The 12,799-nt window shown below is 44.0% G+C and overlaps 1 protein-coding gene across 2 annotated transcripts in view; it reads right to left on the bottom strand.

Moving 5' to 3' along the window:
* Nucleotides 1-7,981: 7,981 nt before the first annotated feature.
* The window catches only part of DNAH3 (dynein axonemal heavy chain 3), a 225,107-nt gene continuing 220,289 nt past the window's right edge, over nucleotides 7,982-12,799 (bottom strand). For both annotated transcript variants that reach the window (XM_055233091.2, XM_055233092.1), the window contains exons 60-62: nucleotides 11,574-11,778; nucleotides 10,222-10,359; nucleotides 7,982-8,378 (exon numbers count right to left, since the gene is read on the bottom strand). In XM_055233091.2, the coding sequence (XP_055089066.1) occupies nucleotides 8,025-8,378; nucleotides 10,222-10,359; nucleotides 11,574-11,778 (697 nt within the window). In that variant the 3' untranslated portion in view covers nucleotides 7,982-8,024. The remainder of the gene's footprint in view (nucleotides 8,379-10,221; nucleotides 10,360-11,573; nucleotides 11,779-12,799) is intronic.

Raw genomic sequence — 12,799 nt, 5'->3', positions numbered from 1 at the left:
TTCACACTCAAGGTAACTTATCACAGGGTTTGGCAATGACACAGAGAACAAATATGATGCTGTATCAGTGGAGTAATAGTATATGTATATATATATAAATTTTTTTTTTTTTTTGAAACGGAGTTTTGCTCATGTTGCCCAGGCTGGAATGCAATGGTGCAATCTCGGCTCACCGCAACCTCCACCTCTCGGGTTCAAGCAATTCTCCTGCCTCAGCCTCCCGAGTAGCTGGGATTACAGGCATGTGCCACCATGCCTGACTAATTTCGTATTTTTAGTAGAGACAGGGTTTCTCCATGTTGGTCAGGCTGGTCTTGAACTCCCGACCTCAGGTGATCTGCCTGCCGCAGCCTCCCAAAGTGCTGGGATTACAGGCGTGAGCCACCACACCGGGCCTCAGTATGTGCATATTTAACACAAATGCAACTAGTACACTTTGTGCTGCTATAATGGAATATCTAACACTAGGTACTTTATGAAAAACAGAGATTTATTTCTTAACAGTGCTGGAGGCCAGGAACTACAAGATTGAGGAGTCTGCACCTGGTGAGGGCCTTCTTGCTGTGTTGTTATATGGCAGAAGGCATCACATGGTGAGAGAGGGCCAAACTCACTTTTATAACAAACCCAGTCTCATGATAATGAATGCACACCTGCCATTATGACATTCATTCATGAAGGCAGAGCTCTCATGATCCAATCCCCTCTTAAAAGCCCTACTTCTCAACACTGTTGCAATGGGGATTAAGTTTCCAACACATGAACTTCAGACAACACATTAAAATCATAGCATTCTATCCCTGGCCCCCAAAACTCATGACATTCTCACATGCAAAATACATTCATTCTATCCCAGTAGCCCAGAAGTTTCAACTTGTTTCAGTGTCAACTCAAAAGTCCAAATTCCAGACTCATCTAAATCAGATAGGGTGAGGCTCAAGGCACAATTCATCCTGAGGTAAATTTCCCTCTAGCTGTGAGCCTGTTTTATCTACTACCAGGATACAATGGCAGGACAGGCATCAAATAGACATTCCCATTCCAAAAGGAAGAAATAGGCAAGAAGAAAGGGGTAACTGTTCCCAAGTGAGTGTAAAACCCAAGATAGAAAACAATATTAAATCTTAAGATAGGCCAGACATGGTGGCTCACGCCTGTAATCCCAGCACTTGGGGAGGCCGAGGCGGGCGGATGACGAGGTCAAGAGATCAAGACCATCCTGGCCAACATGATGAAACCTTGTCTTTACTAAAAATACAAAAAATAGCTGGGCATGGTGGCACACACCTGTAATCCCAGCTACTTGGGAGGCTGAGTCAGGAGAATTGCTTGAACCCAGGAGGTGGAGGTTGCAGTGAGCCAAGATCACGCCACTGCACTCCAGCCTGGCAACAGCGAGACTCCATCTCAAAACAAAAAAAAGATATCAGAATAATCATCTTTGACTGCATGTCCTACATCCTGGGCGCACTGGGGTGGGAAATTGACCCCCCAAGGCCTCAGGCAGCTGGACGCAGTCTATGCAGCATCTCTCATGGGTTGGAATCTCATACCTGCAGCCTTCTCAGGCTGGAGTTACACACTGGCAGCCTTACAGTTTGGGGCCTCAAGAACTGCCCCACTCTCATGGCTCCACTAGCTATTGCCCTAGTGGGGACTCTGAAATGGCCCTGCCCCTGTGACAAATGTCTTCCTGAGTCCCCAGACTGTCTGCAACATCCTTTGAGATGGAGGTGGAGCCTGCCAAGGCACCACAGCACTTGTGTTCTGTGCACCTGTAAAATTAGCATCACATGGATGCTGCCAAGGTTCATGGCTTGTACTTTTAAAAAATTATCTTTTTAATTGACACATTGTATCTAAACAGAAATGGGACAAATTGTACATTATAATTGTATATATTTATAGGGTGCAATTTGATGTTTCAATACATACATATATTGTATACTGATCTACAGCTTGTACTTTCTGGAGTGGCAGGCCCCATGTGGGCCCACTTGAACCATGGCTGGGCAGCTGAGCTTGGAATTTATCTGCACCTCTCTGGAAACCTTGCCCTCAAGGTCCTAGCTTGCCTCAAAGATCTCTGAAATGCCTTTGGGGTTATTTTCCTATTGTCTTGATGAATAAAACCTGGCTTCCTTCTACTCATTAATCTCTTTTAAAAGGGCTGCTTGACCAAACCCTTAATTTTCTCTACTGAATATGTTTTTTAAAAATTCTTTAAATCCAGGAACGGTGGCTCATGCCTGTAATCCCAGCACTTTGGGAGGCCAAGGTGGGTGAGTCACCTGAGATAAGGAGTTCGAGATCAGGCCAACATGGCGAAACCCCGTCTCTACTAAAAATACAAAAATTAGCCGGGCATGGTGGCGGGTGCCTGTAATCCCAGATACTTGGGAGGCTGAGGCAGGAGAATTGCTTGAACCCAGGAGGCACAGGTTGCAGTGAGCAGAGATCACGCCACTGCATTCCGCCTGGGCAACAGGCTGAGAATTTTCCAAATCTTATTCGGCTTCCTTTTTCATCACACATTCCATCTTTAAGTCATTTCTTTCTTCTCTCATTTTACTATAAGCCACCAAAAGAAGCCATTCAATGCCTTGAATGCTTTGCTGCTTAGATTTTTTTTTTTGCCAGATATGTTCATCACTCTTAAGTTCTGCCTTCCACAAAGTCCTAGGACACAGACATGGTTCCACCAAGTTATTAGCAACTGTATAACAAAGATGGACTTTACTCCAGTTTCTAATACCTTGTTCCTCATTTCCATCTGAGACCTCATCAGAATGGTCTTTACTATCCAATTTTCTACCAACATTTTGATCACAACTACTTAAGTAGTCTCTAGAAGATTTAGGCTCCTACTACAGCTCCTGTCTTCTGAGCCCTCACCAGAATTGCCCTTAATGCTCCATTCACAGCAATCTAGGCTTTTCCTAGCCTGCTCCTCCAAATTCTTCCAGCCTCTACCCATTAACCAGTTCCAAAGCTGCCTCCACATTTTCAGGTTCTTGTTATTGCAGCAGCCCTACTTCTTGGTACCAATTTTCTGTCTTAGTTAATTTCGTGCTGCTGTAACAGAATACCTGAGACTGGGTAATTTATAAAAAACAGAGATTTCTCTCTTACAGTTCGAGAGGCCAGGAAGTCCAAATTTGAGGAGCCCACATCTGGTGAGGGCCTTCTTTCTGTGTCATAATATGGCAGAAGTCATCACATGGTGAAAGACAGTGAGAGAGAGAGCTAAACTGACTTTTATTTTTTAATTTTTATTTATTTTTTTCCTCTGATAACGGAGTTTTGCCCTTGTTGCCCAGGCTGGAGTGCAGTGGCACGATCTCAGCTCACTGCAACCTCTGCCTCCTGGGTTCAAGCAATTCTCCTGCCTCGGCCTCCCAAACAGCTGGGATTACAGGCACCTGCCACTACACTCAGCTAATTTTGTGTGTCTGTGTGTGCGTTTTTTTGTTTTTGTTTTTGTTTTTTTTTTGACAAGTCTCGCTCTGTCACCCAGGCTAGAGTGCAGTGGCGCGATCTCGGCTCACTGCAAGCTCCACCTCCTGGGTTCAAGCCATTCTCCTGCCTCAGCCTCCCAAGTAGCTGGGACTACAGGCGCCCACCACTACGCTTGGCTAATTTTCTTTCTTTTCTTTTTTTTTTGCATTTTTAATAGAGACGGGTTTCACTATGTTGGCCAGGCTGGTCTCGAACTCCTGACCTCAGATGATCCACCCGCCTCGGCATCCTGCAATGCTGGGATTACAGGAGTGAGCCACTGTGCCCGGCCTGAACTGACTTTTATAACAAACCCACTCTGGCAATAACATTAATCTGTGACCTCCCGACCTAATCACCTCCTAAAGGTTGCACTTCTCAACACTGTTGCTTGGGGATTTTCTGACACAAACTTTGGGTGATACATTCAAACCACAGCGAAGCCTTTGGCGAAAAGTGACAGAGAAATGTAAATATGCTGGCAGGTGTTCTGGCCTTCCCATGGCCATTCAGTGAGCACATAGCCCAGCCTAGCTTGAATTGAGAGACATGAATCTGCTCTTCCTTCATCCACTCTCCTTCCAGCTGGTCTCATTGTGGAGGCATTTCCCTGTCCAGAGATGGTTCTAATGTCTAAAATTAATTGTTTCCCTTGTAACATAGGGCTTATGAAATCAAGCCAACTACTTCATCTGGTGGTCAGCCAGTGAAACCAATCTGCTTCTGCACTGGAAGAAAAACTGGCTGTGCTGGACCAAGTGAGACATGTCTCTCATCTCCATCATGGGAGATGGGAAAGTTCCTAAGTAACTCAAGGTGATTTTAATTATTTGCATTTTTGCCTTACTCTACTGAGTGTAGAAATCAGCCTTCTCACCCAGCCTTTTCAAGATGGAAGTCCATCTCATTGCTAGCCAGCCTTTAAGCATCTTCCATTTGCCTTAATGTGAATTTTACATGCCTAGCCCCTTTGCAAACATGTGTATACTGTTACACAAAAGCATAATTGTCAATTTACTCTCAAACCTTCCATGTAACCTGTGTTCTGTTCTTAATAGCATTTTCCTCACTTTCTCTCCAAAACTATAAAATCCCCATCTTGAGTCTCTCAAAGGCAGAACCCACCTTCCCTACATCCCCACCTTCAATGTAATTATCTTCCAACGCTGATAAGGACTGAACATAACTGCTTACCCAAGAGCTAGATTTTTTTTTTTTTTTTTTGAGACAGAGTTTCGCTGTTGTCACCCAGGTTGGAGTGCAGTGGCACAATCTTGGCTCACTGCAACCTCCACCTCCCGGGTTCAAGCGATTCTCATGCCTCAGCCTCCTGAGTAGCTGGGATTACAGGCACCCACCACTACACCCAGCTAATTTTTGTATTTTTAGTAGAGACGACGTTTCACCATGTTGGCCAGGCTAGTCTTGAACTCCTGACCTCAGGTGATCCGCCTGCCTCGGCTTCTCAAAGTGCTGGGATTACAGGAGTGAGCCACCGCACCTGGCCCCCAAGAGCTAGATTTTTAAAGAACAAGGACTAGCTTGGTGACAAGGTTTGTCTGATGTCATCTGCTGAGCTATTTATAGGCAAGGCCTGCAGCTTCTCACCAAGCTGATCTCTGGCCATCTCTTCCCCAGGACTCCAGCCTCTAACTCACCATGATTTCTGAATAGCATATTGCTCTTTCACAGGAGGAGACATTAACTACCACATTGGCCCGAATAGAAAATGACCTCAAATTTCAAGCAGTCTTCCTCTTCAAAGTGGAGAACATTTTTTAAATTACAAAAATTTAATCCATCATATGAAAACAGTCTGTCCCTTGACCCCTGAGGAATGAGACCAGTCCCTGCCTCCCTCAGCTTTTTGTTGCTGAAGCTGTGGTTGGAGAACTATAATTAAAATTCAGTTGTTCTCTTAGCAACCCCCTCACTGACAGCTCCTTTACAGCTTGCGCTGTGATTTACCTACCAGTCCAAGAATCAGGGATTTGAGATCCTGACCATCCTTCTATCCAAAATGCCTAACAATCTTATTTGGAACAATAGGGTAGTTCCAGCTATCTGTTCATTCTGATTTTTCCCCCATTGGAAAACATTTGTATTTCTTTCTTGAAAAAAATAGCTATTGGCCGGGCGCAGTGGCTCACGCCTGTAATCCCAACACTTTGGGAGGCCGAGACGGGTGGATCACTTGAAGTCAGGAGTTTGAGACCACCCTGGCCAACATGGTGAAACCCTGTCTCTACTAAAAATATAAAAATTAGCCAGGCATGGTGGCAGGCACCTGGAATCCCAGCTACAAGGGAGGCTGAGACAGGAGAATCGCCTGAACCTGGGAGGCGAAGGTTGCAGTTAGCCAAAATTGTGCCACTGCACTCCAGCCTAGGTGAAAGAGCAAGACTCTGTCTCAACAAAAAAAAAGAAAAAAAAAAAAGAAATCAAAAGAAATCAAAGACCCTGATTCAAAACATTTCTTCTAGTGAAGAGGCAGAGAAGCCAAAGCTAGACACATGAAGACCCCCAAACAGTCTCATGTCTTTGCTCAACTACGAAGTGACCAAGACAGGGCCCTAAAATAAGCCACTTAGTGCCACAAGACTACATGAGAGAGTTAGTGAAGAAGTAATGCATCAAGAATGTGATTTTTATCTCCCTCAAGAGTCTCTTCCAGCTGGCCCTGGGGAGAAACAAGTGATTGAAATTTCTTGGACATAGTTATGTAGTTGGAGCTACACATCTCTTCTAAGATTCTACATCAAAACAGAGCCAAGTCCTTGGCAGGGAGGCAGCGTGTGGCGGTGAAAAATGCATGGGTTCAAGAGCCAGACCAGCACAAACCAGGCTTTGCAGTGTGAAAAAGTTGAGCGATTTTAGGGAAGATAATTGCTCTGAACCTCCAAGGGAGAGGACAGGCCTTCCCCACCACAGAGGATCAAGTGAGAAATCTAAAGGCCTGGGCACAAAGCATGGCATATAGTAGGCATGCAATAAATATTGCTTCTCTCACCTCCCCTTTCCTCCGGAAATTTCCACCCATCTGTGCAGGCTACTAGAGAAGCAATTGCGTCCCAGTTCTATCACTGACTAGCTGTGGAACTTTGGGCTAGTTTTCTAAATCTCCGCATTTTCCTCTGTAAAGTGGAGATAATGATAACACCTCCCATCTAAGATTGTTGTGAAAAGTGCATTTTATTTTATTTTTTGCCCTTAAATATCAAAGAGAGTCCATTTTAAATATATCAAGGGGCTTAGCAAATAAAAGTGGCCCAAACCTCTGTCAACCTTTGAGAGGCCTTGGTGGTACCCCTTATGGATAGACTACGAAAGAAGTGATTGAAATTCAATGACAGTTACAGCAAAATAAGAAGAAAAAAATAAGGCCGGGTGCGATGGCTCACGACTGTAATCTCAGCACTTTGGGAGGCCAAGGCAGGCAGATCACTTGAGGCCAGGAGTTCGAGACCAGCCTGGCCAACATGGCAAAACCCCATCTCTACTAAAAAGTGCAAAAATTAGCCAGGCATGGTGGTGCACGCCTGTAATCCCAGCTATTTGGGAGGCTGAGGCACGAGAATCACTTGAACCTGGGAGGTGGAGATTGCAGTGAGCCGAGATTGTGCCACTGCACTCTAACCAGGGCAGCAGAGCGAGAAACTGTCTCAGAAGAAGAAGAAAATCACCATAAGGGAGCTTAGCCAACTGACCAAGAGTCTATGTTGAAGAGTCCCACTGCCTGTATTCAAATACTACTTGAGTGGCTATCTGATTTGGGGGAGATTACTTATCTTCTCTGTATCATGGTTTCTGCAGCCATAAAATGAGGATAATAATAATGTACTTTACAGAGTTGCTGTGAAATACCTGGCTCATAAAAATTGCTTTATTAATATAAGTGTCATCAACATCATCACCACCACCATCATCAAGAATGAAATGCCTTTGTTCTCACTCATAGGTGGGAACTGAACAATGAGAACACTTGGACACAGGAAGGGAAACATCACTTACCTGGGACTGTTGTGGGGTGGGGGGAGGGGGGAGGGATAGCATTAGGAGATATATCTAATGTAAATGATGAGTTAATGGGTGCAGCACACCAACATGGCACATGTATACATATGTAACAAACCTGCACGTTGTGCACATGTACCCTAGAACTTAAAGTATAATAATAAAAAGAATGAAATGCCTTTTGGCCAGGCGCAGTGGCGCCTGTAATCCCAGCACTTTGGGAGGCCGAGGGGGGTGGATTGCCTGAGCTCAGGAGCTCGAGACCAGCCTGGGCAACATGGCAAAAGCCCTGTCTCTACCGAAAATACAAAAAAATAGCCTGGCATTGTGGTGCGTGTCTGTAATCCCAGCTACTCAGGAGGCTGAGGCACGAGAATCACTTGAACCTGGAAGGCGGAAGGTGCAGTGAGCTGAGATCGCACCACTGCACTCCAGCCTGGGTGTCAGAGCAAGATTGTCTCAAAACAAAAAGAATGAAATGCTTTTTATTTTCTGCCTTGAGACAAATGCCATCAGTTATCCAGCTGGCAAAGTGAGGCCACCCCTCGGTTTATCCAGTGCTTCTGGGGCATGTCTGTTGGAAGCTCAATGGAGAGGACATAGTTGGTAGAGTGGCCTGTGGTGGAGAGGGTTCCTCTGCGGGCACTTGTTTTGTAGACTGGACACACATAAATGTCCTGATGCAGAAACATTGCGCTCTCTCCAGGTTTCAGCCAAATGATGGGCAGTGGGTCATAGAGGATTTTGGGGAGAGATTCCCCAATCTGCATCGTTTTCCTGTCCCAACGGGCACCTTCTAAGAAGAGCCCTTTGATGTAGGCCCCATCTTTGGGGTTATTCTCCATCACTGTTTCTTGTGGGGTTACCTGGAAGAATAAAAAGCTGTGAGTTCCATTGCCTGCCATTTTCCTACATGGGCAGCTTTAAGAGCCTGGAATCTTCTGTACTCAAAGTGCATCCTGGTTGCAATATCTACCTCTCCCAGGATCCAGGGACAATGGGGCTTCTGTGATAATATTTCTGCCCACCATACATGGGCCAGGCCTGACTCCTGGTCAGTATGCTGCCCTTCCCAATGGTGGGCTAGAGAATGCACTCAAGTAGGGGTCACATTACTCTAACACATTACCTCTAACTAGCTTAGTGACTTTGCACAATCCCTTCACTTTCTGGATCTGGATTTATAAAGTGAGGGGTTAGATTCAGATACAGAGACAGACTGGGTAAACAGTTCTGGAGATGAGTGTGGGGAGAATAAAGCCTTGATTTCTAGTTTCTGTGGTATAAAGACTTCCACCATGGTCAATTTCAGCCTACCAACTATTTAACAACCAGCTCACAAAATTCCTGAAAATGTAAAAGTTGGCCCTGGTGAGCTGATATGAGTGAGCTCCAGCACACCACTGCTTAGATTCAGAGGTGGTAAACTCAAATTCCTTTAGGTAATCGCAGAAAATGGACAAAGCATAGGAGAATAGGGAAGGGTGGGGATTATGGTGAACCAGAGAGCACAAGTTCCATTTAAAATCATTCAAATTATACTTTAAAAAATTTTTATGGTGAATGGAATTTTTTCCTATTTCTAATTCTAAGTATGTATTGGAAGAATAGGAAAAGGCTATTGATTCTTATAAATTTAACCAATATCCAGTGACCTTGTGAATTCTTCTACAGATGCTCCTCAACTTACAACGGGGTTATGTCCTGATAAACCCATCATAAGTTGAACATATTGTAAGTCAAAACTGCATTTAATATACCTAACCTACAACAAATATCATAGCTTAGCCTAGCCTCCCTTAAATGTGCTTAGAACACTTACATTAGCCTATAGCTGGGCAGGAATCATCTAACACAAAGTCTGTTTTATAGTAAAGTGTTGAGTATCTTATGTAATTTATTGAATACTATACTAAAAGTGAAAAATGGAATGGGTGTATGGGTACTCGAGGTGTGGTTTCTACTGAATGTGTATTGATTTTACATCATGAAGTCAAAAAATTGTAAGTTGAACCATTGCAAGTAAAGGACTCTATGTTTTTAATCACTTTGGATTTCTAGGTATACAATCATTTCAACATCAAGGAAGATGGTTTTATCTTTTTTTCAATGTTTATCCTAGTCATTTTTTTTTCTTGTTGTATTTATTTTGGCTTAACATTGTCTTCAAAGGCTAATCAAGTTAAGTTCATTCATAAACTGATTTAAGACATAGGGCAACCAGTTTGTGACCTCTGGACTAGATGATTTCAAAGGATCTTTCCATGTAATTTAAAATTCTACAATGCTCTGTAACAGTCAATCTTAGCCATTCTACTCTCTATATATGAGAGGCTGATGCTTGACTATTGGCCATTCTTTTAACTTTACTCCAAGCGAAGGACTACCTAAGGGCATTAACATTCTTCTAAATGAAGAGTCTACCACGTTGAACAAACAGAGTGGGAGAGGGCCTTCATTTTTCTTGGTGTTCTGATGGAATCTGGAAAGATTCCCTTTTTGTATACACAGAGACAAAGCATTGGGAATCCTCTAATTATTTTAGGAGTAGCTTTTAGAGCTACTGTAAATTATGCTAAATACTTCATATATACCATTTCAGAAGCATTTGGGTCTTAACACATCCACATTTTTTGACTCATAAGGAAATTGGCAACATTACTTTCTCTGGTCAGCCCCTTGAGTGAGCCTAACCCAAAGCACCCCTACCTCAAACTCAAATCCAGTGTGGTCAATGGGGATGGTATATTTCCGGGCATAATTCTGAGAGACGCCAGTCAAAAAAGACTGTGTGAAGTAGAATCCAGAGATCCAAAATACTGCAGGGGGCCCCTTGTCAATCCATTCCTTGAGAGCCACAGAAATCAAGATTCAAAATCAACAACACATCAAAGATAGTTCAAACGCAAGTAATGTAAACAAGTCCCATATAAAATATGCTTTTTCTTATTTTTCTTGAAACAGCCCTCTTGGTTTAGCTTCTATCTTCCCACTTTTGAAACAAGGGTACAAAGAAATATATTTATAATTTAAGAAAAGCCCAGGTACTATAAAAATTAGCCAGGCATGGTGGTGGGCACCTGTAGTCCCAGCCACTTGGGAAGCTGAGGCAGGAGAATCGCTTGAACCCAGGAGGCAGAGATTGCAGTGAGCCAAGATCATGCCATTTCACTCCAGCCTGAGTGACGAGTGAAACTTCATCTCAAAAAAAAAAAAAAAAAAGAAAAGCCCAGGTGCAAGCTGTTATGGATACAACAGAGAGTGGTGGGGACTGTAGCAGTGGAGAATATGTACTTTGTCTAAACTGAGCAGCTGCCACTCATCTCCAGCAATAGTCGCCATGCCATGCGAGAATGCAGGCGCATTGTTTCAGGTCTTCTATTTTTTGCAGTACAAACATGGGATTTTTATATGTAAAAATCAATGTTTACATGCTGGCTCAAAAATGTTTAAATTACCAGGCAGCCAAACTAAACATAATTATTGTCCAAATCTATCTTATAAGCCACCAGTTTGTGACATTTATTCTAGTTCCTGTTCCTGTCTCCATAGGCTAAATCTGTTTGTTTTTTTTTTTAAACAGAGTCTTGCTCTGTCACCAGGCTGGAGTGAAATGGTGCGATCTCAGCTCACTGCAACCTCTGCCTCCCAGGTTCAAGCCATTTTCCTGCCTCAGCCTCCCAGGTAGCTGAGACTACAGGCATAAGCCACCACGCTCGGCTGATTTTTTTGGTATTTTTAGTAGAGATGGGGAGATGGGGTTTCACCAAGCTGGCCAGGCTGGTGTTGAACTCCTGACCTCAAGTGATCCACCTGCCTCGGCCTCCCAAAGTGCTGGGAATACAGATGTGAGCCACTGCGCCCAGCCGGCTATAATCTTTTCAAGGACTTTCAAGTCTCCCTCCTGCTTCTAACTCCGGGAAGACTGTTTCTAGAGGCTCAATCCAGGATGTTCTGTGGCTGCTTGCCCTCCTCCCCCTGCCTCTAGTCTGTCATTTCAGAATGTCCTCTCCACCTAAGTGAGCATGCCAGGTTCCCGGTTACCCCTGACTCCCAGGTACCTGGAAGAAGGTCAGGCGGGCCAGCAGGTCAGCCACGTAGCCCCCCAGGGGCTTCAGTGATGGGTAAGACTTGGCTGCCCACATGGCTGGCACTTTACCCACAAGCATGCTGTTAAAGACTTCCTCTAGCTCCGAGGACATCAGGACCTGTCCTCTGATGGCTCGGCCAAGATCGATGAGGCTCCTCCGAACCACTTTGGTCAGCCTGCAAGAACAGAGGAGCTGGCTGAGCTGGCCTCTCCGGTGGCCACATTCTACCCAAGTCCACTGACTGGCTGTCTCCTTGTACTTATCCCCCCTTTAAAACATCAGTTAATTAATGCACAGTCATTAAATGAGGAAAAATTAAATCACCCATTACCTTGCTACCTAAAGATAACGACGTATATCTTTCCAGATTTTTCTCTATGTGAACACAAATTATTTTTAATGAGATCATACTATATTATCTTTCTGTAATCTGTTTTTCTTTCTTAGCGTATAAGAAACATCTTTCCAATTCAATAGAGACCTAAATTGTCCTTTTTTTCTTTTTTTTTTTAGAGATGGGGTTTCACTCTGTCATTCAGGCTGGAGTAAGTAGTGAGATCACAGCTCCCTGCAGCCTCAAACTCCTGGGCTCAAGTGATCCTCCTGCCTCAGCCTCTGGAGTAGCTGGGACTACAGGTGTGCATCACCATGCCTGTCCTTTTTAATGGCTGCAAAATGTTCCATTTTAACTATTCCTCTATTGTTGATGTGTTATTTCTAGATTGTTGTCACTATCAACAACATTGCTAGCAAAATTCATCCATCTCAATCTTTTTGCAAATTTTAAATTATTATTAAAAATATTTCTAGGTCAAAGAGCACGCACAGTTTTAAGGCTTTCGGTTCATATTGTCAAAGTTTGTTTTTTTTGTTTTTTTTTTTTTTGAGACAGAGTCTTGCCCTGTCACCCAGGGAAGTGCAGTGGTAGAGTCATGGCTCACTGCAGCCTCGATCTCCCAGGCTCAAGGAATCCTCCCACCTCAGTCTCCTGAGTAGCTGGGACTACAGGCACATGCCACTATGCCCACCTGATTCTTTTTTTAAGTAGAGACAAGGTCTCCCTATGTTGCTCAGGCTGGTCTCAAACTCCTAAACTCAAGTAATCCCCCACCTCCGCTTCCCAAAGTGCTGGGATTACAGATGAGCTCCCATGCCTGGCCCAAGCTTTTTTATTGACTATAAGGTGCACACCTGAG

This window comes from Symphalangus syndactylus, chromosome 11, assembly GCF_028878055.3.
Source record: "Symphalangus syndactylus isolate Jambi chromosome 11, NHGRI_mSymSyn1-v2.1_pri, whole genome shotgun sequence".
In the NCBI taxonomy this organism is placed as follows: Eukaryota; Metazoa; Chordata; class Mammalia; order Primates; family Hylobatidae; genus Symphalangus; species Symphalangus syndactylus.
This window is presented reverse-complemented; position numbering and strand designations above follow the sequence as displayed.